The sequence below is a fragment of the Haliotis asinina genome, chromosome 7, assembly GCF_037392515.1.
Source record: "Haliotis asinina isolate JCU_RB_2024 chromosome 7, JCU_Hal_asi_v2, whole genome shotgun sequence".
NCBI classification, from domain to species: Eukaryota; Metazoa; Mollusca; class Gastropoda; order Lepetellida; family Haliotidae; genus Haliotis; species Haliotis asinina.
Window position 1 is genome coordinate 47,188,364 of NC_090286.1, and position 27,407 is coordinate 47,215,770.

The 27,407-nt window shown below is 39.4% G+C and overlaps 2 protein-coding genes across 2 annotated transcripts in view; both read left to right on the forward strand.

The window, feature by feature from the left end:
* Positions 1 to 7,101, forward strand: part of LOC137291554 (atrial natriuretic peptide receptor 1-like) — a 57,778-nt gene extending 50,677 nt beyond the window's left edge. The window contains exons 17-20 of the mRNA XM_067822932.1: positions 2,693 to 2,791; positions 3,177 to 3,268; positions 3,871 to 4,063; positions 6,998 to 7,101. Of these exons, the coding sequence (XP_067679033.1) occupies positions 2,693 to 2,791; positions 3,177 to 3,268; positions 3,871 to 4,063; positions 6,998 to 7,101 (488 nt within the window). The remainder of the gene's footprint in view (positions 1 to 2,692; positions 2,792 to 3,176; positions 3,269 to 3,870; positions 4,064 to 6,997) is intronic.
* Positions 7,102 to 17,272: 10,171 nt separating this feature from the next.
* On the forward strand, positions 17,273 to 27,203 carry LOC137291499 (cytochrome P450 10-like). Its single transcript, XM_067822861.1, has 10 exons — positions 17,273 to 17,415; positions 19,076 to 19,273; positions 19,909 to 20,105; positions 20,396 to 20,589; positions 21,037 to 21,257; positions 21,799 to 21,945; positions 22,371 to 22,537; positions 23,036 to 23,114; positions 23,960 to 24,163; positions 24,931 to 27,203. Exons 1-10 carry the CDS (start codon positions 17,275 to 17,277, stop codon positions 25,045 to 25,047), a joined length of 1,665 nt encoding a protein of 554 aa, XP_067678962.1. The 5' UTR covers positions 17,273 to 17,274; the 3' UTR covers positions 25,048 to 27,203.
* The last annotated feature ends 204 nt before the right edge of the window (positions 27,204 to 27,407 follow it).

Sequence of the window (27,407 nt, forward strand, 5' to 3'; positions counted from 1 at the left end):
TATACGAATTCTTGTCGGAAATTCAAAGTCGACTTAAGTAGGCGTAAACAAGACAAACTGGTAAATTCTATGAGCAACGCGTCATCATTCTGGAAAGAAATACGATTCCTGAAATATGGAGCCCATGCTAAAGACAACATATCCAAAGCACAGTGGCTTAGTCATTTTAAGAAGGTTTTCTCAACTGAAACAATATTAAACACAGAAATTGATGACATGCAAAATGATTCTACTGAACGCTACACTGATGTTGATGAACTTGTTCTAGATTCGCCTATTGCTGAAAGCGAAATATCTGATGCAATTGATCACCTAAAAAGGGGGAAAGCAGCAGGCCCACATGATATAATTATTGAAATGTTAAAGTGTTCCAGATTTGCAGTTATGCCTTTCCAATGTGCTTTAATAAGTTGTTTGAAAAGGGTGTTTTCCCCAACAGTTGGTCATGTTCCATACTAATTCCCCTTCATAAAAAAGGTGACCGTAATGACCCAGATAACTACAGAGGTATTTCACTGATGAGCATACTAGGAAAAGTGTTTACATCAATACTAAATAATAGAATTTCTAAATGGGTAAACATGCGTGATAAAATTGCTGAATTTCAAGCAGGCTTTAGGAAGAATTATTCTACATCGGATCATATATTTACTCTTTACGCACTTATCCAAAAGACGTTGTCACGTCGAAAACATAAATTGTTTGTAGCATTTGTATATTTCAAAAAAGCTTTTAATTCAGTTGACCGCCCTAAGTTATGGAAATGTCTTCGGAAAGCTGGACTACAGGGGAAAATATTTGCTATCATAAAAGCAATATACTCTAATGTGAGATCATGTGTTCGTTGCAGGGAAGGTGTGACAGATCTCTTTGATTGCCCTTTGGGTTTAACACAGGGTTGTATCCTGAGTCCAATCTTATTTTCGCTTTTTATTAATGAATTATATCTTGAAATAGCTTCAAATGGTAAGCATGGCATCCAAATGTTATCAGATCTAACAGAAGTTGTGATGTTACTGTTTGCAGACGATGTTATTTTAGTGTCAGATACTGTGGCTGGTCTCCAAAGGCAACTAGAAATTCTAAATGCATACACAAATGAATGGAAATTATCTGTGAATCTAGATAAAACTAAAATTGTGATCTTTAGGAAAGGTGGTCCAATAGCGTTGAAAGAAAGATGGGTATTTGATGGTCAGTTGGTCAATGTAGTGGATCATTATTCATATTTAGGACTCTGGTTTTCACATACTATGAACTTGAACAAATGTACGAAGGATTTATCATTGCGTGCAAAGAAAGCTCTAATTAGTGTAATTTCAATTGTTCATAAAGTTGGACCCATACCACCTAAAATATTCTTTAAACTCTTTGATAGCCAGATACAACCAATTTTATTATACGGCTCAGATGTATGGGGATTCCAGCGGTATGAATGTTTGGAGAAGGTCCATCTATTAGCATGTACAAAATTTCTTAGTGTTGGATCTTCTACACCAAATTGTATGGTATATGGTGAATGTGGTAGATACCCCATATATATTAATTCCCAAATTAGATGTTTAAAATACTGGTTCAGACTTCTTCATATGCACGAACAGCGTCTTCCTAAAATAGCATACAATATGCTTTTACATTTAGATAACATGGGGACAATTACATGGGTAACGCATATAAGGAATCTTCTATTTTCCCATGGTTATGGTTTCATATGGTTATGTCAATCAGTTGGAAGTGTAGACATGTTTCTTAAGGAATTTAGAACGCGGTCTGCAAATATGTTTTACCAGGAATGGCATTCAACTTTAGAAGATAGCTCACGTTACGCTTATTACAGAACTTTCAAGACTTTATTCCAACCAGAAATTTATTTATCAATACTCACGACGGAAACTTTAAGGAACCATTTTATTAAATATCGACTAGGTTTATTAGACCGTGTCGAAAATAAGGGAAGAAAGGTGTCCATTGCAAAATCCCAACGAATTTGTCAGTTATGCAATATAGAAACAGAGAATGAAATTCACTTTGTGTTCGTCTGTCCATTTTATAGTGACCTTCGAAAGAAATATATTAAAGATCATTTGATAAAGATGCCACCATCGCAAGCTCTCGTATATGTTTTAATTGCTAAGAACGAATCTCAAATATTAAACCTTACACTATATATTAAACATGCATTAGCTAAAAGAAAAGAATTGATTAAAGAACGTGTTACTCCCTGTGTGTAACTTTTTGTTATATACATACTATCTTGTATATGGGCCGGAGGCCTTTTGTACAATAAACCTTTTGACTTGACTTGACTTGACAGCAAAATGGAAAAAAACATTTTCGAAAATAGAAGGTTCATATTCGTTTCCGACAATGACACCATTTTCTTTATGATACAGTTTGTTTTGTTTTTTTAAAAAACAAAACAAAAACAAAACACAAAAAAACCCATGAAAACACACAACAAAACAAACCTTGTAGTATATATGTTTACAATGGTCAGTGAATATTACATTTACTTACAAACGTTTTTGTTACAAACGTTTTGTTATAAGGACTTTGTTACAAGATCATTTTAATAATATTTTGAATTTTCATAATTACATACTATATTTCGGAAAGGGTGGTATCGGTTTGGCATTTCTACCAAAAAACAGGATTGTAGTGTATTCATTCATAACCTGTCTACCTCCTCTAGGGTCCGTGTGCACCGGGGTGGTCGGTCTGAAAATGCCTCGTTACTGTCTGTTTGGAGACACGGTCAACACAGCCTCGCGGATGGAGTCGAACGGAGAAGGTGAGTGAGTGAGTGAGATTTTAAATGTGTGTCATTTGTATGTGGGAGGAAAGTCCAAAATGACCTCACAATGTTTATGTCAAGTGAATATAGATAATGCCATAATGGCATTAACAAACAATTTTTATGCTACACGTAGGGCAGTTCATTGAAAACACTGGTTTGCAATTATCCATTCATATATTTTTCACAGCTATTTTAACTTTTACGGACGATGGAATCTCAAGGTCGCCGGTATCCGTCGTTGTGATATTGCAGCAGTATTATTAAAAGCGCTCGCTGACTGAAAGTAGTCGTGACTGATTATTGTTTGGTATTTATGTTTTATGTATACTGCTTGCTTCATGTGATTCCCTACTTTTATACTGATTTTTTTGTCCACCAGCTTACAAGATCCATATAAGTAGCTCTACTCACGATGAGTTGGACAGGTTTGGCGGGTACATATGCATCAAGAGAGGAACGATACCAATCAAGGTACGTCGTGAAAAAAAATACATTATCAAATTTGGTAAATCCTCTAATTTCACGCATTGGTGACAAAACTATGCAGTTCTTTGTTTTGACTGATGACACGTATTCCCGTGTTTCTTTATGTGTTTATATGTCTTCGTGTGTGTATATATATATATATATGTGTGGACACGTGCTAATATCAATATACGTGTGTGTGTGACAGAGAGAGAGACACACACACAGAGACAGAGAGAGAGAGAGAGAGAGAGAGAGAGAGAGAGAGAGAGAGAGGGAGATGGGGGTTGTGTGGGTTCTGCTTTAGCTAAGACCTATTCTTATTGTTATTGGTCAAGGTTCAACCTGTATCGGTTGACGTAGAATATCAAGTTGAAGGAAATACCTTTTTCTTGCACATGTGAACCCGTCGTTTAGTGTTTGATTGAATATATGTTAGTTTCTAACCAAAGTAATATCCTTGTAGACAATATTCCCACTGATCGTTCGAAGCAAACAACCAGTACAGATGTAGTGACTCAAAGATCGTGACCTAAAACACCATGTATATTTCATTGTTGTATCATGACCTAAAACAACATGTATTTTTCATTGTTGTATCACTGCAGGGCAAAGGGGAGATGACCACGTATTGGTTGATCGGTCGAGATGAAAGTATGATGACCAATAAGGTTAAGATCGATAATCTATCAGCTAAAAAACACATACACCTATTGACCAATGGTGACGCACAGATTCGTAACCTTGAAGTAACCTTGCAAGATGTGGAGGCGGGCTCTGACGCCTATACATCATTACCAGGTGAGCACCTTCATCGACAACAAAGGAACAATAAAGTACTAGCAGATAATGACGCTCTTTACCAATTAATTAGACACGTTCAAATGTCATAGCTATTCCTGGAGCTTTCCAGGATGTATGTTATAACGCCAAAATGGTAATTTTGGTAAAGGCTGGAACTTGTCGTTTGATAGTTATGTTACAATGTTTCATATTTTGCAAATTCAAATTAGGATCGATAATCTCTAAAGAAACTGCTGAAATGACGCATAATATTTTGTTAAGTTGATAGTTTTTTTAATGTAATAGTACCACCACAGTATGTTGAAAGAGAACTTTAATCCAAAACACAGAAGTAGAAATATAAATTGATATTTAAAGTACAAAATGGATCTGGGTTCAGCAATGGATGTAGCGCATCCTTTATCACTAAATGAGCATGCATGTTTAAGTTTCATATCAGAGACCATCCAAAATATTCTATTTATGTCAGAAAATATCATTTAAAGTATCTGTTAAACTGAAACTTGACATTGTTCCAATGATACATATACACTGATCTGATTGCCATGGTTTTAAAGGCTCCGTGCAGCTATAACAAATAGGGCAGGTAAGAAACGCATTTGTCAAGACACCTGTAAGTCCTTTGACGCATGTCTGTATAATGGATGTTGTTGTAGAGATGCTAGCAGACTAATTAGACACGTGGCAATGTTGTCAGCTTCGTATGCTTACTATTCCAGTGACAAACGTTAACGACAAAGTCTTGATCTGCTGTGACGCAAACATTGTGTCGGCCACACATATATCAAGATATGTCTTGACGTAAATACACATGACGCGCTTCTTTGTGTGTGTCTGCGTATGAGTAAACATGTAAAAGTGTCTTTTCACTTTGTACGTACTTCTTTAACAAAGATACACATGCTATTGTTGCTCTTGTTGTTGTTGTTGTTCCCATCAAAACAAGTTTCAAGCATATCGGGAGTTAAATCAAAACAAGTTTTAGCGATTGAAATGGTCATTCTGGAGCAAGTAATTGAAATAGAGGAACACATTTTTTTAGAATTTATTACGAACATTGAGGTTTTCATGTAATTTTTTTTCAACTATAAATGTGTCTGTTAAAATGTTTGTAAAATTTTCTAAGTTTGAAATGATTTTTTCAGGGTGCAAATATATATCATGTGTCTTTTAGAAGAAAATATTGTATCATAAAGTAGGAGGTTAGCACTAAGAGTACCAAACCAAACGTGCAGTTTTGTCAGTTAGAGTGTGTTGATTAATCCAAATTTGTTGTTCATTCCAAAATGTTCCCAATATATATAGCATATGTTTTCATCCGCTTCATTACAGAAAGTACATATTAAATTATTAACCATTAAGGGAGTTATTCAGTTATAAAGTTATCATTTTCAAAATAACTGATGACCTTAAGCATATTGGTTCCATTAGTGACAAGTAGTGTTTAAGATTATTCTCGTTTTCACAACAAAGCATAGAAGATAGCCATTGACTAGTCTGAAGAACGTACACATTCTGTTAGCAGACAATAAGGATTTAAGATGTTGAATTACAGCCTGTTTCTGTTTTTGTTATAAAATTCTATCTACTGTTATCAATAGTCTTTGGCAATGTGTAAACATTTGACGAGTCTGGTACAGAAAGTCCGATATAATGAGCAAATAGCCACATCACTGGGGTATAATCATGCACAATACCATCAAGTCGCAACAAAAAGCGAGATTTACTACGTCACCTTGACGTTTGTTGTTGAAAGCCGTACTCAACAGTATTCCAGCTATATGTATAATAATATGACAGCTGTATGCAAGTTAGTCTGGACCAAACAATCCAGTGACTGATATCATGAACATCCGTCTACATAACTGTTATACGAGGATATGCATTAACGAAGTCATGGAATCTGGCCACTAGATAGCATTAGTTGCCTCTTTTAACATGCGGGTGTTGCCAAAGACCAATTCTAACCTGGACTTTCACAGTTCATAAGCCATCATAAGTTACTGAGAACCCAGGAATGTCTGCAGGGCAGTAGTGTTGTAGCAACATCTCGTAACATGAGCTGACAATAACTCGTTAGCGGTGTAAAACAAATGTGAGATCGGGTGGTGCAATGGAGTTGCACACCGCGTTCAAGATTATTGCAGTCGTACAGCGACGTGCGTGCACACACTATTCTGTATCCTCTCAGATACCGTGTCGCACTGATCTCACTCAGACACAGTATGGCTCTGACACGACCGTTACCTTGTTAAGATTATTAGAACCAAGCCCCAGGAAGTCTAACAAAAACAGCCATCTGTGAACATCTTTTGGTGTGGCGCGGCCAGGGATCAAACTACGTATGTTTCCTGGGAAGACGCTTTATCCACTAGACTACAGAGGCGGTCGTACACAATGAATGTTGTCCTACCTCCTCAATGAGCTTGCAGTAACACTCGAAACTATTGTACAGTGAGTGGATTGGGTTTTACACCGCTATTAGTAATATTCCAGCAATATCACGGCGGGGCCCACCAGAAATGGGCTTCACACATTGTGCCCATGTGAGGAATCGAAGCAGGGCCTTAGGCGTGACGAGCGAACGCTTTAACCACTAGGCTACCCCGCATCCCCTTATTGGACTGCGAACCCAATGACAGTGGACCAACATACAGCTTAAACCGCAACGTGGTTATCATCGAGTCCTGACAAGACAAACCAGTGGTAGATAGCATGGACATTGTTCCATAACGCTGTGATTCATTTTATACAACCAATGCTACCAATGCTCGGTATCGGTTGCCGTTTACCTGTTCCGAACCGGAATCCCATCTGAGTATACTGAGTTATACCCAGCGTGAATTTACTCTTTCACTGTTTCAGAGACAATACAGTTCACATGTTAAACGGCAGGTAATACATACACCTCTCTGTCGCTGCTTTTTTCAGAATTTAGTAAGGACAGGATACGCACTCTGAAGACAAGTATCCATAGTTCATGTAATGACTCCGGCTTTCAGGACAGACACGATGATGGCATTATTGATTGCTGACGTCACAATCACGTGACCAACAGCTGGTAGTTCTTAAAGAGAAGGTAAAAGAGGGTAACAAATATAAAGAAAGTTCAGCTTTTTTGCATATCAGTTTACTAACATTTGATTTTATAGATATGCGAACATTCAGTCGTACATGGATTATCTTTGACTTCTTGATATACCTTCATTTACGAACTGTATGGCTGTATTACCATGCATTTTACAACTATGATATATTTTCGAAGCCAGCTACTCATTGCATGTTATTATCGTGATACTATTTGGATTTGAGAAAAACTTCCATGCATTTTGTGTTGACAAATTGGTGTTAAAGACAGCAATAGAAACAGTTCAGGTAAGTTTTGATGGGTATTCGACGCAAAAAGGTATATCTGCACATAATGGTTTGTTGTAAACGATAAGATTTACATTCCACGTCAGAATAATATGTACACACACACGATCTCAGATACCAGTGACCGTAACCAATTATGACGCGGACTAAACAGTCGATGGCCCGGGTTTGATTCCGCACATGGGTAGAGTGTGGATTCCCATATCTGTCCCTAACCCTTCTGTCTTGCCATGGCGCTGTAATACAGCGTAAACTGGGGAACATAGCTGCTTATGTAGTGACTATTAACCATACTAGCTTGAAGTACTTTACCACAGACACGTCTTTCGAGACAATGTTCGTGCTGATCACCTAACCCTCCTTAGATCAATCATCCATATATGTAACAGTTTTACATAAATTATCCCACTTACACATGTCCTCCTACGCTAGATAATAGAAACCCAAATGTGTCATCTATTTTGCAGCCATGCGTCGTCAGATATAACAGCGGTAACAACGTGGAGTCCTGCAAGGCGAACCTTTGTCCTCCGCCTTATCACTGTTGGAGGAACAATTTTTGACGTCATCCATCCGGCTAAACAGAGTTATTTCTGTATAAGGACTCGGACGCCGAATTAGTGTTTGAGTGTATTAGGTTTCGATGTGGACTTTGATTCATCACGTGAAGAAACATGTTTTCGGCGTGCTATTTTCAAGTCGCCAGGCATCATTATATGACTCATGATCTTGCATGAGGATATTGTCTGAACAAAGACAGCTGTTGATCTGTATCTCCTAATCGGTGGATATTCTCAGAGAAACAGCTTGCTTTCTGAGTCAAATGATAGCACATGACTATCGGCTTAAACGGTAAAGTCAATATACCTTTATGAATGCCAACCTCTTCATATTACTGTAAAAGTTTCTTGTCTGTAGCTTTGCTTACAAACTTCTCAAACACCAGTCAGACAAAAAAGAACACATAGCTTTATCAAAAATTGTAAATACATATCATCTCATGTGTGTAAATTCATGTCTTGTCATAACCAGGCTAAGTATTTGTTTAGAAATGTAAATAACGTTAGATTTGTAAATATGCTCGTATATATTTGGTCCGTATGTGCAATTCTAGTCAGATCACTGATAGAACAATCAGCTGTGTATATCATAGTCATGGTGCTACGTCTCCACGTCTTGTTTCATATTCCTTCACCCTACGCCTTGTTCCATGTTGCACCAGTCCACGTCTTGTTTCATATTCCTTCATCCTATGCCTTGTCCGCGTTGCATCAGTCCATGCCTTGTTTCACATTCCTTCATATTACGACTTTATTCCATGTTGCATCAGTCCACGCCGTACTTCTTATTCCTTTACCCTACGCCTTGTTCCATGTTGCATCAATCCACGTCTTGTTTCATATTCCTTCATCCTACGCCTTGTTCCATGTTGCATCAGTCCACGTATTTTTCATATTCCTTCATCCTACGCCTTGTCCATGTTACATCAGTCCACGTCCTGTTTCATATTCCTTCATCCTACGCCTTGTCCATGTTGCATCAGTCCACGTTTTGTTTCATATTATTACATCATGCGTCTTGTTCCATATTGGAACAGTCCACGTCCTGTTCCAGATCATTCCATTATACGTCTTGTTTCACATTGCTCATTCCATATCTTGCTTCAAATCGTTGCATCCTACTTCTGCTTCATATAGTTTTATCCCACGTCTTGTTTCAGATCATTTCATTCCACTTTTTGTTTCATCCTACATCGTTTCATATAATTTCATCATACTTCCCGCTAAAAAGCGTTTCGTCCACGTCTTGTTTCATATTGTTTCATTCCACGTCTTGTTTCATGTTGATAATTGTTTTATTGATAATATTGTATGATAATGTCTTGTAGTTGGAAATTAGGGTTTTATCTGCTCTCAAACATGACTTAAAGGTATTAATTATCCCTATCACTATCAGCACTTATGGTAACTCGATATTCCTTCTCAGCTCCATGCGAAATATACAACTTACGTTGCGTGTTAGGCGCCACGGGGATTACAGTAGCAATGTGATCTCATCCTACTGAGTAACTATTTACTGTTAGGTGAACAAATGAACAAAATTGCCTGCCTCGGAGACAATATAAGTGTTCCTTTCTTTTTCTAATAGTCTGTGGCTCCGTCTTTTCTCTTGAACCAAGTAAGTGTCACAAAGGGGTCAGATGATCCTGGCACATTCAGACTGGTTAGGTTCGACAGCCACTCGAACCCACCAAGAACGTTTTGGAGAATGTGAAGATTCGAAACATTCCAGCCATTTGGTCTGCCCAGGAGGATTATGACCCTGGAAAGAAAACCCGCGTACACTCCATTTGTCAGTGAATAGATTGGGGTGTACCTAACCTGAGACACTGAGAACAGTTGGGAAAGCCGAAGAAATGCTCAGGAGTGTCGAAAGCAGTCATAAGGTCTTTAATAAAATTATTACTTTACACTAGTCATTTGTATAGCGCCGATATCCAGTTCGCCAGTGCAACTGCTCAAGGGATCATGGGATGTCATGGGATGTCTATCACAACGGCACATCGTATTTTCAATCTCAACTCCCTGGGGAACATACAACTGTTGCAGCCTACCAGGCGCGCCGAGTTAATGTGCTTACGAGGTACCCATTCACAGCTGGGTGAAATGAGACACATAGTCACAGTACTTCGTCCATGTTTAGTGCACGTTGCTGTGCCCGCCACTAGGTGTTTGCACGTGTTCCGTGTTCCTGTGGCCATCATCTGGTCATCTACCAACGGATTCGTGGCTTCTTTTAAATGAACAGGGTTGCGAACTGCACACTAGGGGTTGTGACAACACTGAATGAGTCTGCATACAAAGTTGACTCCAAGGATTTTGAAACAGGGTCACAGGTGGGCTCGATCCCGGAACCTCCATGCTCGCTGGATTACCAGTCTGGCGCCTTTGACAGCTCGCCCACCGCGCCGCCGCATCTTGCGGGTCTTTTGGTTATAGAGTTCCCGTGGAATGAATACACAAGGCCCCGAAATGACCGGTTGATGATGGATGGAGATGGGGGTTAGAACTGGTCTTCAGCAGCCTATGCTTGTCGTAACAGGCGACTAATGGGTTCGCAGACTTGACTGACACAAGCCATCCTGTCTCACATGAGTAGATCGATGTTGCAGTTCATCACTGGATTGTCTCGTCCAGATATTATGCTGGAATATTGCTGAGTGACATTGTTAAACAGACAATGGCCTGGTCCGTATTGAAACTGGGGTTCGCTATAAGACAAGGTAGTGTATGTTCGAAGAAGTAAGAGTTTGTCCATGTTCTTACGAGAGGACTTTAGTATAGGCTCATGTTATCCAGTGATTGATTATATATTAAGACATCGGTCCGGATTCCTGATTAGTATGTCCCATTACGTAGTCGCAAGAGTGGACTGAAGTATAGATTAGGTGCTTGCGAGATATGACCTGGCTGATTGTTGCGGTTACGTGTATTAACAGCACTAAGTCTGTGCAAAATGCTATCAACAAAATTGTTACATTAGTTGTGTTGTAAGTGGCTCTTTGCTGATTTTGCGAAACCAAATTCGTCCACATTCGCTTCATCCACGTAGCAAAGAGAAATCGTTTTCCGGCAAGCTGTTGTTGATGTTGTTATTGTATATATATTCATTAAAAGCAATGGCCAACGATAGTTAAAGTAGCCCAGATTGTTACACGTAGTTCTGCCTAATGTTGCTTAAAATGAATAAATGTACTCTTAATACCAAATCGTACTGCAAGTGTTCGTGTTTTGAAAATAAAATGGAACTGAGACGAAACTATATGCACTACGTGGCTGGTCTACATGGTGGATACAGTCTCGGCCAGTCTGTGCTTATTGTCAATGGCGACTAAATGGATCTGGTAGTCGATGACTTGCAATTGCTTTACGAGGGATTCATTGTAACCTCACAATATATAGCACTGCATACAAGTTTTTCCATCACGGGATTGTCTGGTCCAGACAAAGTTGGAATATTCCTGACTGCAGGGCTAAAGATACAAATACGTGTAACATTTCAGTCTGTGATCAGGCATATGCAGGGCGGCGGGGTAGCCTGGTGGTTAAAGCTTTCGCTTGCCATGCCAAAGACCAGGATTCTCTATCCATTTAATATTTCGTGATTCACTGTATCAGTTGGTGGTTGGTTCGAATCTCTTCCCTATCATGACCCTTGATGTACGAGCACAACACCAATGTACATGGATTTCCTCAAACTAGGAAACATGATACGTCCCTGCGTCACACTCGGACTTCATCCCAGTTTAAACAAACACGCCCAGATCAAGGAGAAAGATATCGATCACCCAATTCGCTCACTTCTGCTCTGCAAGTCTCTCAAAAGCGATCGTTTAAGAATGGTGTTGGAGAAATGCAACTTGCTGTGAACACTTTGCTTTTCAAGGTTAAGGAGATTTTTTTTGTTCTGATTTTTTGCACCGTAGAAGAGAAAATCAGATTACAGCCTGAGAGTATGTGTTGAGGATCATAATGTGATCACTGCGTTTTTGCTTACTTGCACATTTTGACATGTTGAAGGCAGATAACGATCGTATTATGCTAAAAACATAAAATAATTTGTTTTCGCAAAGGGCAGGGGCAAACTTCGGAATCTTTGGTACGACCGTGAACATGTCCAGGGGGTCATGGAAAATGATGCTTCAAACTTTTATGGAATAGGACCACATACGGCCTCACAAGAATTCCAGCAAACAAACCTGATCCTTTTTTTCATATTTACCGTACACAGTACATTACGACTATACCTAAGTCTAATAATCACCAGTTCGTCGTACACATTTCGATTAATACTAACAGCTAGTGACTAGTTTGGTATATACTGAACAGCAAAAGAAACGCAAATTTCGAAAAATGGAATGTCATAAAGGTTAGCGTTCCTGTGTGTGTCTTCTATTAATAGCCAGAGTTGCGTTTCTTTTCCTGTTTGGTATATTTCAAATATTCGTCAGTTCGTTATACGCGTATTTATTATAACCATAGTGTGCACAACGAATCTTGACAAATACATTAGCACAATAGTAAATAGACGCACTGTCTTACTGCACGTTCATCAGGTTTATCATACATTACAGACCACTGTTAAGCTTGTGTAACGTAACTCACTATTGTGTACTTTCTTCTATGTAAGGCTTGGAACGTATCAGTCATATCTATAGTCTCCTGACGGTGTTCAAAATTCTTTACGTAAAGAGTGAGTGGGTGAGTGAGTGTGGTTTTACGCCACTTCATCAGTATTCAAGCAAACACCAGAAATGGGCTTCACACATTGTACCCATGTGGGAAATCGAACACGGGTCCTCGGAGTGACAAGCTAACGCTATAACCACTACGCTACCACGCCGCCCGTGTACATGAAGAAACTTTATCAAGCACTTTTACCAAATCGACTTGACTGTGGATTAAAACAAAATCCAAAAATGGAACCCTCATATCTTTAAAATGGATTATCCATAATATTTCATCAATGGAGTTATGCTGAATTTGAAGAGGTTTGCTGTCAACAGTTTTATTGTGCAGAACTATAAACTTAATATTCTAAGTACATTAATGAATGTAATGCGACTTTGAAAGGTGAAAAGCAGTAAAATATAGACATGAAAAAGTGGAGTGAAAATAGGTTATAAATGTTATACATACTTGTTAATGAAACAATGAAATTGCTCATGGCATTCGATACCCCGTCTTTATATGTATTTATCACCCATATTGTACCAGATAAGAGAATGTGACGTCACCATCACCATCACCATTGGCGAGGCCTAGCAGCGATAACAACCCTTCTGTCCAATGTAAGTGTAATGACACACTCGCACACAGACGGACACTTGTGTTATGGCCTTTGCAGATAATCGAAAATGGGCTACAGTGGTGTGTCAAAATTTATGTTTGGTGACTGTGAAAAAGATATTGCAGCAAAAAGTCGAGAAGTCAAGGTACTGATTGCATGCGTGAGCCCGCAGTGGCAACTATTACTGAAGGCTGAAGTAAACACTACTCGCTAACATGTTAAGAACCTATTCTTTCAACAGGAGCTGTTATCAGTAAAAGTCAATGACATGGGAACAGGCATACCATTACAGATCTTGTGCTCATTGTAATCTGTTTCGTAGAGTAATCTTGAATGTTTAGGTTTTCCTTGGGTCGTTGATTTATATTTTATGTTCTTTGTAAGCAAAAACAGAGGTTTTCGAACTTCTGTCGTTCCATGTCTAAATTGTCAATTTCACCAGGCCACTGGCGTGTTGGAATTAGCGTCAGTTGAACATACAGTGTCAGCTGAATGATATTAATTAAAATTTCAAATGAAGCCGCAGGCAATGTTCAAACGTTCAGAAAACCATTAACTGCGTCAGACGTTTGGACACTTCGGAACCTAAAATTTAATAGTTTACAAAAGTACACGTGTACACAAAAGTACACGTTGAATGCTTGTCGTTTGCAAAATAATTTTATTTATCTTTTGGAACAATTACGTTGCTGCCGTTTATTAGATTTGAACCGGTTTCATAACCTGACTCTACAGATTCTATGCTAATCGGTTTACAAGGTAAAATCGAGGTTTTCAGGTTAGCCATGTCTTCGCAGGATATAGGACTCGCTTTCTGTGGCGGATTAATACCTGCCGACACATCTGCACTTTTGCCCTGACCTTCGCCTCAACTGACGTCAACTTGTCAACGCTGCAGCATGAATGGAATGGTGAACGATACATGTAGCACTGACTAGAATAATCGACAATCGGAATATCGATAGAAAACAATATAATGATTTTAGATATACAAACTGTGTGACCTTTGTGATAAAAGACAGTTTTAAATGTTTTCACACAACATACAAATTTAGGACAATTTCATACTCAGCTTCTAACTTCTGTTTAGGATGCTTTTTTGGTAAATAATTCATGCACAAACAGGGACAAGTGACGTGAAATATATTCATATCTATCAGATCATTTTGGGCAATTTTGCTCAAAGTTACTTTTCCGATATTTATGGATAATCGATCGATATTTAGTTGACGATTATCGATCTCTATGATACATATGATACATGTGTTTCTATGCATTTTCATGCATTTACATTAACTGAGCATTTACGTGACCATAACGTCAGAATTATGTGTAAATGTGTAGACATGACGTGAGCATTACAAAACCGTGGGACTATGCTATTTATATCACATATACTGAGACTATATTACGTCACATGCAATGGCATCATTGCTGCTCGCACATATTCAACTTGTAGACTCACACCATCAGGGGTTTTTCACACAGTCGATGTACCAATCCCACGTAAGGTACCAGTAGAATAAGGTGTATCAAACCAACACAATGTACGATAACAATGTATGTATCTCAACCAAATCTCACCCATTGTAGCGAAAGAATGCCAGGAGAGAACAATGTACGAGGGGATTTCAAAAGGATTTTGAGCTTAAAATATTTCTGAAGTGCATGATAAAACTGTACGTTATTGAAGAATTGTTTATGTCATTTACATAAACATAATACTGGTCGCTAGTTTCCGGTCACCCCATGGGATACAGTGCTCGTACTGCTGTCAATAGCTCTTCGATGGCCCTTCGAGGACCAAAAACTTTATGACTGCTCTGTATGCCTATCCATTTCTGTAGTTTCAATACGGGTACCTGTAATTAGGTTCCCTACGCGGGCACTTTATGTGAAGTCCATTCCTGGTGGGCCCGGCTGATATTGCTGAATTATTGATAAAAGCTCCGTAAAACCGAATTCACTCACTGTACAGGATACCTCCGCCAGTGGTACATATATGGCTTTCTAGTCTACGGCAACACAGCTAGCTATGCATTGTTTCCTCTTTGCTGCCATGACACATGTATCAAATAGAGCGCCCAATTTTTCTATATGAATATCCAGTGAACAAACCATCAAACATATATCCGCCACATCCTCTGTCCCTGTTCTAGCTGTAATTTGGGGGAGTGCTGCCTTCAGCAGTACATACACGCACACGCACACGCACACGCACACGCACACGCACACGTACACGCACACGCACACGCACCCTTAATATCAATAAAAACACTAACCATCCATGTGGTAGCTGTATACACCTGAGTTAAAATGTTCAGTGAGTTTCCTTACTGCGTGGGGGAGGTGGGGGTAGCCTATAGTGGTTAAAACGTTCGTTCTTCATGAGGAAGACCCTGGTTCGAATCCCCATATGGGAGCAACGTGTGGGGACTTTCTGGTGTCCCCCGCCGTGATACTGCTGAAACATTGCTAAAAGCGGCATAAAACTAAACTCACTCACCACAACCGTCAACTTTGTTGACCTGAGAAACTTGTGGATTTTCTTCCACATAATGGAGTCATGATGTAACCCTACAAATTCAAAATCGCTCACTCCCCATTGCATAATTAAGCATTGCAGCTTATTTTGAAATATTCTTAAGTCAAACGTACTGCAAATACGGTTCCCTTGTGGAACAAAGTTTGACTGGAAAAATAAAATAACATGATAAATGGAACAATAATTTCAGTGCGGCCTTTGATGGTTTATACATCATCATTTCGTAGTCGCCTGGAATGACTCCATGACTGTCGGAATATGTGTGACCGTATCTATCTTTTGTTTGAGGTTTGCAATTCGTATTTCAAATATTACCAGTGCCAATGAATAAGCATGTGGCAAATTGCAAGATGAAAGAATAAAATGTATCCTGAAGCTCTGTGAATAAAGACATCCGTGAGAACTGTATCTTTTCTTTGAGTCATGTATTTCGTAATTGCCAAAGAAGAAACATATGGCAAATTGCATGATGAAAGATTAAAATGTACCTCGGAAATCTGTGAATAATCAAATTCACTGATATTGTGAAGATAGTGTACTTATCATCATTAACGCTGTTATCATCATCACACGCATTGAACAAGCCAAAGTCCCGTCCTAACTGACGACAAGGAATAATTACGTGAATAAAGAAAACAGGGTTAATCCTAAAATCAGCGTTAATCGAAGGAACAAAAGAAACCGGAACTGACATCCGAACAACAACGGCGATTTGTCACGATCGCCAGTCACAAGAAGACTCATTAAGACAGCCCACGCGGCATATGGCATCATACCTAAACTGGCAAAAGGTGCGACTGCAGGAGTGAGGTAATCAAACTGGCCGCTATGACGTCCATCCGCCCCCCAAGTGTGAGGATAAGCCATTGAAAGCTGACAGATAAAAGAGCTGGTGACAACGGGTTCGCCGCTCAGTTGGGCTCAACGACGTGTAGACACGAGAGGACCCGCCTTGGCCGAAGTTTGGTAACAAGAACAAAAAGTTACGGCCAATTGTTTGGAAGGAAACATCAAAATTTTGTAACGAAACTCCTGCAAGAACTAAGGTGAGCTTTCATTTTATGTGAACTCCATGTCAGTTATTGTCTTACCCGTTATGTATTATTTTGTCTTTTTGATAGAATTAGTATTATTGAATTAATACAGTAAAATACAAAGCACGTGTTTTATGGTCAAAAACTTCTCTTTTTATTCTTTACATGACGCTTCAGAGCTAATTCTTGCTTCATCAGATCAATGAGCTTAAGTCTTTCAAAAACTAGAATAAAATGATAATTATTTTTGAAAGCGAATAATTTTTGAGCGAAACATTATTTAAGTGTTTCCAAAACAAAAACCTTAATAACTGCCTTTCTTCATATCATGTGAACGTTGACTTTAAGAACATCACGCCTACTGTGATTAGCCTGATTGTCGTCTGCTCTTCCCAGAACCAAAGATGAGCGGCCTAACACATGGAAGATACATGCTGAGATTTCTGAAAGAATCCTCAGCTGCCAAGCGGGTCGTCTCCACGTCTGCACGTGCTGAACAGAGTGCCACAGTACTGAACGTCGATGGTTTAAGTTTGGAACAACAGGTACTGATTATATGTCTGTCTACGAATGGTATGAATTTACAACTTCTTTAATATCTGCAACATGACGTTTCTGGGCTACTTCATGCCCCTCCATCAGGTGAATGACAAAATTTGATAACAAGCACAATACATAGCATATACAAGAAGCCAGTGAGATAGTATTACAGATTGAGATTACAGAGATATTAATACGTAATGTGTTTTGATATATTGATTTCAAAGGGACTAAGTTGTGTGTTTATACTGTGGATGCACAAGGTGTTTATGCAACGAGAAATGATGGATATACATGACAGGACTGATTGGGAGACACTTATGAAAACAATGATAGGAAAAACACATATGAAAAAAGTGATTTATGGAAATATGGAGAAAACGCTAGCGTTGATAGCTATTACTCTATGCACCACGCATTCGGTAGGAAAACACCCAGATCCCTGTTAATGTGAGGTTTGGAGTGGTAGATCCAGATAGCCTCCGTCAAGCTTCTTTCCGCCAATCTCTGTACATCTCAGTCTGTACTACTATCTAGCTGGCCTATTGTGCATACAATATATTTCGCTTGTTATCATATTATGTCATTAACCTGATGGTGGGGCATGAAGTAGCCCAGAAACGTCGTGTTGTAAATATTAAAAAAGATGTAAATTCATACTATTCCTTGTCATATTACCTACCAACTTCTAAAATGCCAATCAAGCATACATATATCTGTCTTTTCAAGTTTGTCTCCTTTTGATAACGAGTCCATCATATGATTGAAGAAACAGCGATTTAGAAGCATGTCCTCGGAAGCACCGGGGTAGGGTTTGGGAAACAGTTGTCGCATTTGATTAAAGATTTCAGATTTTTTGTCACCCTTAATAACACGAATGTCAATGTGCCAGGTGAATCATTGACCATTAACCATCCGAATGTACAGACACAGCATAGCTAAATATACGAAATGGGACGCGTGTTTGTAAGAGCATTTTCAAGTTGTGTGCAGAAGGAATTTGTCAGTCGAGTTAAATCCTAGAATGGACGTGTACACGTTTGTATTGGCATTGGCCCGGTGATAATTTGGACGTGATGTTATACTTACTATTATCATTATCTATTAAAACGCCAACTAGTTAAATTAAAGACAAAACAGAATGTTCTATACAGAGCACTGATATTGAGAAATAAATCCTTAAAGACCCATGCCATTACAATATAGAAGCATGGATGCATCTACATGTCACTCATGCTTGATAACGGTACAAGAATCTGTATCGAAACGTCGCGCTCACGCAATAACGAAGTTGTTATCCATAACATTTGTCCTATTTGTACACACCAACTTCTAAAATGCCACTCAAACAAGTTACGTGTAGAGTACCACTCTCGAAATGTTCGCCTTTATGATTTTTTATCAAGCTCCATATACCCGTGTTTTCGGCTGTTAGAGTAAACATATACATCACTTCAGATGCTACAATTACAATAAGCTGAGATTTGCATTATGTAAGTGAAGCATTGTTCAAAACAACGACGAACTACACGAACTCCCCTCATATCTAAATAAATCTGCGTAGGTCTGTCTGACGAAAGCTTCTATTGATTTTTATCCATCAATACGTACCTCAGATATTGACTTTTAAGGATTTTCGGCAAAATTATATTCCAATACTTCCAGTGCCCCTTACGTCGCACGATGGACTCCCTAGAGAGTTTGATGAAACCCCCTGAAACGAACGACGCAGTTCAACCACAAAGACAAGAATCTGAGCCACAACCCTTCGAGGCAATACCTGGACCGAAAGGCTTACCGTTCTTTGGAACGATCTTTGACTACTTCAAGAAAGATGGCCTCCGTTTTGATAAAATGTTTGAGGTAAGCAAGAATAAGCTCGTTTCGCATACATTAACATATCAGTGCTGCAGATAATGCCATCACGTTGCAGGCATAATAGATTTTTATCCAGTTCGTCTTTGTCGTTTGAATGCAGATAGCATTAACATTTTTTTATGTTTATGTAAGTGATATATATTGGTGCCTAATCTTACATTGTAGGTTCCAATGAATAGACCGAGGCCATTCAGAAAGTGGTCAATTTTAACAAGTGTTATATTTTTGGATTACACCGATTTGTGTTCCGGATGGGGCTCAACCCATCAAAAGTACTAGAATCTGTACTTTACTGAGATATTGTAAACCCCAAGAAAACATATGTCACAGTGGGTCACTTTCTAAAAGGTATTTTGCAGGACCACATTTATTACTTGTACTTAGTTATTTCTGTTTGCAAAAACACTAGAGATGACTTGAAACAAAGGTTTATCTACTGGGGTCTTTATTCAATCTAGATTTGTTAACAGGTACATGCTTGAAGAGAAATGTCTCGTTGGAGTTAAGAGACAATGTGATGTTTAAACGACTTGATTCAAATTGACCAAATCCAGACCAATGCTATTTTATTAGAATCCATTTTGGGAATGTACAACGGTTGTACATTTATTTATATGCAGGCCTACCGACAACGATCTCTCGAGTTTGGACCTATCTACAAGGAGAAATTCGGACCAATCACAAACGTGGTGATCAGTGACCCGGAAGTATACCAGAAGGTTATCAGGTCAGAGGGCAAGACGCCAATTCGTCGTGAGATGGAACCTATGGCCTTCTACAGAACAAAGAAAGGCATCGGCCTTGGCCTTGTTAACTCGTAAGTGCCATTATCATCATCTTGCACTAGCATAAACAACGTGTTAGAAGACGTCACTGCAGACAATGGGCAGAAAATCCGTTAAACTCAATCACTTGATTGTCTGGTCAAGACTCGATAATTCATTGGCCGCCGTTATAGAGCTAGAAATCTCGCTGAGTGTGGCGTTAATCAAGCAAACAAACACCAAATCATATTATGACATTCAAAATAAGTTACAACTATAATACAAGTATAATCGAAGCTTTACTGTGATAGATGGTGTAAAAATGATCGACCTTCGCTTTCAGACAAGGCGAAGAATGGCACAGATATCGGAAAGTGGTCAGCAAGAAGATGTTGAAATTGAAGGAGGTCACAGATTTCTGCAAGCCAATGAACGATGTCGGGGATGACTTCGTAGCAAGACTGAGGGAAGCTAGCGACACCACGTCCAAGGAGGTCCCAGAGCTTGAGAAGGAACTGTTCAAATGGGCAATGGAGTGTAAGTTTCAGATGATGTAATACAGAGGAATGGAGAAGGGGTGGGTCGATTCGGAATCTTGGATCCTCTGTTAACAGCAAGCTTTGGCCAAATTTACTTTTAACTACATACACGCGTGGATCTAGTAGAAATCTTTCTCATAATGAAAACGTGTACATACTGTAGAACTCCAGAATGGGCCAGATAAAACCGTAATTGAATGAAATACGTTTAACGGAAAGGAGCATTCCAAGACTGGAATTGCTATGGCTTTCCATAGCGCATCATAATCTTTATCTGAGAAAATGAGGTTGAATACAGTAATGTAATCATCTTCCCTCGTGAAAGACTACACATATCAAAACTATTCAAGTCAAACCTAGATTTAAAAGCACGTTTATGATTCATGTTTTAAGTTTCGATATTATTCGTTAGTGACAATCACATGTTCACTCCCTCCTTTTGCAGCTATCGGCACCTTCCTGTTTGAGGAGCGCATCGGATGCCTCAACGGTCAGCCCCATCCTGAAGCCAAGTCCTTCATCGACAACCTGCAGGGCTTGTTCAAGTTGATGCAGCCCCTGATGTACAATCTCCCCTTATACAAGGCCTTTCCTACAAAACTGTGGAAGCAGTACGAATCATACTCAGATAACGTCTTAGAATGCGGCAGATACTTTGTAGATAAGGTAAATATTTGTATTATTCGGTTCAAGGGCTGCTCGTTCTGACGTTTGCATCAATATATGACTGTCGAGTGTAAAATTGTTCATGGGGGTAAATAATATTAAAAATAAATAATAATGGCCATTTATAAAGTTCCTGTTTCCACGCAGTTCCACAGTGCTCAAAGCGCTAACACATCAATAACCCGTATAACCCAAGCTGCATGCTGGGCGCAAGAAGGTTATGGTCACGCGCTTTTCTTTTCATTTGAAGGTGTTTGCGCCACATTAGTTCATTTATACCACCGTTCAGAGTGACCTTTCGTCTTTCTGTCAGTCGCTACTCAAAATACCAAAGAGCCATTGGTGCGATTTCTTAATGACTTATGTTCCCGTAGTTCTAATTAAATCGTGGTTGATGTTGTCCTACTACTAGTGTCCCATATAAATAGTCAGATATGCATACTGATAAAAGTGTGATGTAAATGCCACCGCCATTTTGAATTCCAGTGCTCAAGGGTGGTATAAAAACGACAGTTTCATACCTATTTTTATGAATTTTCAGAAAATGAAAGCTTTACAGAGCTCAATGGCTGAAGAGAACGGTCAAGAGAAGGGCGCCTTCCTCACCTACCTCCTTTCCCAGCAATCCTTGTCACCGGAAGAGGCCGCGGAAACAGCAGTTGACCTCATGATGGGTGCCGTGGAAACGGTAAGAGCAACGCATTAAAAGTTTGTTATTGAGAGCGGTTTTGATGATACACAAATTGGAAACATCCGTTTGAAACCAAAGACTAATCACGTTGTATTAAAGTACCATGTTATTAATATGCAATTCAATGCGGATGTTGAAAAACAGTGAAAATGGCTTCAGGTAGGTACTGGGGACGGTGGGTAGCCTAGTGATTAAAGCCTTCGCTCTTCACGCCGAAGACCCGGGTTCGATTCCCCACATGGGCACAATGTGTGAAGCCCCCCAGTTCTCGCGCTCCCCAACCGTGATATTGCCTTAAAATTGATAAAGGCGGCGTAAAACACACTCATTCACTCTACCGTCATTGTTCGAGTTTCATCTAAGACATGTATGATAATCCATCGGAGTTAATGACATATACAATGTCTATGTTCAAATTACAGACGTCGAATGCTACAGTATGGTGCTTGTACAGCTTAGCAAAGAACCCTGAGGTGCAACAGAAGCTGTATTCAGAGATCAACAACGTGCTGCCACACAACGCTGAAATAACACCCAAGATGCTTACACAATTACCGTACGTCAAAGCCGTTCTCAAGGAGACGTTCAGGTAAGTTGCAAAACCGGGAATAGAGACACCTTTGCCACATACCGTGATAAACACTGAAAGTGTCTAAAACATAGCTTGAACCCTTACTACGTGTGTTACATTCTTGAATGGCAGTTAAATCACACAATGGCCAACCTGCTGTGCTGCGACAGCGATTCGAGCACAGTGGGAAGGATATTATCTTAGACATAACATTACATAGGTGTGACGTACAACTGGTGGTGCAACCAAACTATAACTATATGTAACTTTGTTACAAGAGTGCAGTACAAACGTAAATCTATGAAAGAAAAACGTCTTATGACGGACGTGTACATGACACATGTATCATTGTTGTGTTTTCGACCTAAGTTGGTAATGTGTCAACGACTGACATAAGATAAGATTTGTAACTAATTGGTAAGATTTAATTTTTATGTGTATTCTTTCTTTTCACGTGCAATGTATTTTCAGTTTTACACAATTCAGGGTTTTATATACCACATTTCTTTATTTCAGATTATATCCAATCACTTTTGCCACTAGCCGAATCTTGCCAGACAAAATGGAAGTCGGAGGTTTCGAGATTCCTGCTGGGGTAAGTACCATTGGGTCTCTACAGCTGAAAGAGTTCCTAACTCGAATCAGTTGCAGTTATAACAGGTTTGGGCGCAGGGGTAGCCTTGCGAGTAACGCTTGTGCCGAAGACCCCACAAGGGTAAAATGTGTGAAGTGGTATTTTTGGAATATTGCTAAGTACGCTTTGTCCCGATTTTGTTAGCACCATCCTCGTGCTGTTGGGTTTCAACACATCGGTACGGTCGGTGGGGTAGCCTAGTTAAAGCGTTCGTTCCTCACGCCGAAGACCTTAGTTCGATTCCCCACATAGAAGTCCGTTTCTGCCGTTCCCCGCCGTGAGATTGCTGGAATATTGCTAGAAGTGGTGTAAAACTAAACTCACTCTCCACAGCTGTAAACGTCTCAGACACTTCAGTCTTGCCTTCCACATCGTGCAGACGTGATGTAACCCTACAGTCCGTTTGACTACAACAACGGGCCGATGAATTGTTATCTAAAATGAACATTAACGTATAATACTCAGTAAAAAGCTGATCATAATCAAAACATCAGACCAACTCTCGGGTGTGTGTCCAGACTTTATGTTCTAAAAATATAAAAGTTGTTTAAAAAACTATCATCAAAATATTGATACAGTTCACTATATGTTAAGAGAGAGGGGTTCAAAGAAAGTGACAGCCAAGTGTGCGAGAAAGGATGGAGACGGCGCGGCAGAGGTAAAATAAATAATAAATCAATAATTTTGTCGCCACTTGTGTGCTTGCTTCTCGAACACCTGACTGTCTGTCACCCAATAAATGCTCTTATTGTGTATTAAGACGTATAACACATGCATAGTTATTGTGACTTTGAATCATTTTACAGACACATGTGCAGGCCAATCTTTTCGGGATGTTTCGTAACCCAGAACTCTACTCCGAACCAGAGAAATTTCAACCGGAAAGATGGTTGCGTGGCAACACAGACAACAACCAGAAAGCTCTATCTAACTTAATTTGGGGCCATGGTGCTCGCATGTGCATAGGGCGTAGATTCGCCGAGCAGGAGATTCATCTAGCATTAACAAAGGTAAGTTGACAATATGTTGTGTCGACGTCTTAACTGAATGGGTTCTGTAAAAGAGGGCAAAGATATAATCAAAACAGGGGAAGGGAAATATTCTCAAGAAGAATGACTGATATTACGCACCCTCGTTGGTGACTTGCAGGGGTCAGCCAGAAGTTCCACGAAAGACCAGATGAACGCAAGTCCAAAACATTTCCGGTTGGGATACTTTCGGACCCTTTCTCATCTTGCTTCTTTGAGTATTGGATATTAATGTAATGGGTTTCACTTAAACAGGACACGAAGGGCATTTCCCATGTGAGATTCTTTAATTTATGAGGATATTGTTGATACATTTTATCAACTACTAACCAAGATCCGTTAGACCTGCAGAATCCAGCATACCTACCAACCATATTGTTTAGTGTCACGTTATCCCAACCCTAAACCTTATCCTAACCCTAAGCCTAACTCATACCGTAACCCTATCCAAGTAAAATCGCTTGCTGTCAAAGACTGCGGAAGGTATCAGGTATTTTGCAGTATCATCCAAGATCAGAGTTAGAAGTGTCATGCGAGGCAACTGGAGGGATCGGGTGGTCAGGTTTGATACCTTGGTTCACACGTCATTGTATCCCATTTGCGAAGATCGACGGTAATACTTTTGATCAGTGGATTGTCTGACTCAGACGCAATTATTTACAGACCGCAGACATATAGCTTGTATACTGATGATTGCGGCGTTAAACAACAGTTAACCAACCAAATGAACGACCAAACTTATATTGCAGATCATCCAGAACTTCAGGCTGGAGTATCACCACGATGATCTAGAACCTGTTCTCAACACTGTGATGACCCCAGACCGGCCCGCCAAGATCAGCTTTGTCCCCAGGGAATCAACATAGACACATACACTGCAATACTGCTTCAACTCAGTGACCCGTTTACCCAGCAGCTGCTGCCGGACGTTTCAAACTGCTACTCACGCTCCTACTGCTTCCGTGTTCATGGTTAATACATAGTTGGTTATGATTACATTTGGCTTTGAGGTTAGCTTTTACTCTCAGTCTGACCCTGTGTTGAAGCAAAATACCACATGATACCTCAAGAGAGTAATGCAGTGGCTTCTATGTCTCCATGCCTTGCTTTCTGTTGCAATAACAGGGTGCAGTATCGTTGCAGCGTTATGTTTTGGTATGGGTTGAAGTGCTCTAGTTCCTGCAACGTCTCGCGTTGGAATCGTGGTTAGCTTAGTGTTGCAGCACTGATACCGTTGTGGCATCATGCAAAGCTTCATGCGGCAGGCTGCTTTGGCATCGTTGCATTATCCACAGTGATGCGGCAGTGTGCTTTTGATGTCATTGCACTACGCATAATGTTGCAGCAACAAGCCTTTATTTCGTTGGTTTGCCTTACAGCACTGTGCTTAGGTAACCCAACTTCCTGGTATAGCTTATTCGTGTATAAGGACATGATAAAGCTTTACATGAGAACATTGTACGATTAACCTTTCTAGATTTGGTTGCGAGCCTCTGCGTTACAAAATGACGACACAAAACTCGGGTACACCTTCACTGTTCACACCTTCATCTCAAAATGTAAAAGGCAACGTGTCTTTCTAAAACTATAATGATAACTGTTCGAGAATCCTTAAGGATACATGAGTTGCTAGTCAGCAGACCTAACGGCATGGTCCGAAACGGTCTCCATAGTGTCTTCTTGGAACGGCTCGACAGAGACTTACAGCCCTACTTATGACAATGGCCAGTATGAATGACTGCCTAGCAGTCACCTTACGCCGACAAGGAAGGGAATCTTGCGACAAGGACATTACCAGCTTTTGTCATTTCGAGAAGACATTGTATTACATATCTCTGAGAACACGACACCTTACCTCACTCTGAGCTTTCGATTGCAAGGTTCCCTTTATCAATTTGGCAAAATTCGATAACATATGGAACCGTATTTCGGATACAGTAATCAGAGACGGTTACATATGTTACAACTGTGTGTCTGGATAGATGATAAATGGAACAAGTCTTTTTTGAAAAAAAAAAGATTTGAATTTGGAAATACAGAAGACTTGTCATTTATTGTGAGTTTGTATCATGAACGTAGTGTATTCTGCTGGGCATGTTATGGATGCAATGGGATAGTATGAACTACGTGTATATTAATAACCTGAACTGAAATTCGTTGTAAATCGTAATACCCAAGTCCATGGCTTCCTTTATAAATCCTACATCTTCTTTATTTTCTTAACTGTTTTAGTTACCGAAAATTGGTCGGACAGGTGGCGCTGTTTCAATAATGTTACACTCGCTTATCTTCGTAATCTGTTACAGGACTTCGTGCTTGGTACGTGACCTCGTAAACGTGACATCAAAATATCAACGTATATTTTCTATTTATCAAAGGACGGAGCAAAGGACATATTACTCATACATAATACAAACAGGTACACCGTACAACAAAGAATTGCTTTCATTAAATATTTCAGTAGAAAGCGAGGTTTTATGGCCCAGCGTAATATTCTATTTTCAATGAACTGTAAATTGATTTTCAACAAGGGCTGATAACTCCATCGCAATGTTAAGCGTGGGTGTTGAACAAGCACAATATTTTTCCAATATTCCAAAACAAACTGGTTGTTTCGTGTTTTAATCCGTTGGACTAAGCGGCGAATACTATTTGAGTACACCCAAAACATTTTTATGCATGGGAACTATAACCTTCCGGTGTAGTATGCCTACTCATATTTATGACAGTTCAACTTCAATTACTATCTTTTTGGTGCTGTTCTTTTCCTTGTTTAAGTCGCCTTAAACTATAATACACCACCTAAACATTTGCTAACTCCTTACAGAGTCCAAAGAGAAGTTTTAATAATACGTATAATATAGAAATGAATACAGTATCTGAATAGCTGGTTTCAAACAATGTCACAATGACAAGAACAGTATCTCGACATTGAACAATGTCCTTGTTGAAAATCAATACAGATTGATGAATGCTTTTCATGACGTCTTTTCGAAATAAAAGATGTTTGAGTGAATGCGAATTACATCGTTTGTGTTTATTGTGTCATACCAACTTGTGTCTGAATACAAATAAGTTTGTTTTTGAAATATCATTTCATATGTACGAAGTTGACCTGAATTTGGTGAAACAGCACTTGTCTTACCAGAGTAGATGTGTCTTTGATACGGTAAGGGAGTAGCGTTAAGGTCGCTTTGTGCGCCTGTACCCATGTCTAAACTCAATT

Bases quoted from the DNA above. Each gene is read 5' to 3' on its own strand.
- LOC137291499 (XM_067822861.1), top strand. From the start codon at position 17,275: ATGAGCGGCCTAACACATGGAAGATACATGCTGAGATTTCTGAAAGAA. The intron at 21,258-21,798 runs GTAAATATTTGT...ATGAATTTTCAG, and splicing joins GCAGATACTTTGTAGATAAG to AAAATGAAAGCTTTACAGAG. The intron at 22,538-23,035 runs GTAAGTTGCAAA...TCTTTATTTCAG, and splicing joins GTTCTCAAGGAGACGTTCAG to ATTATATCCAATCACTTTTG.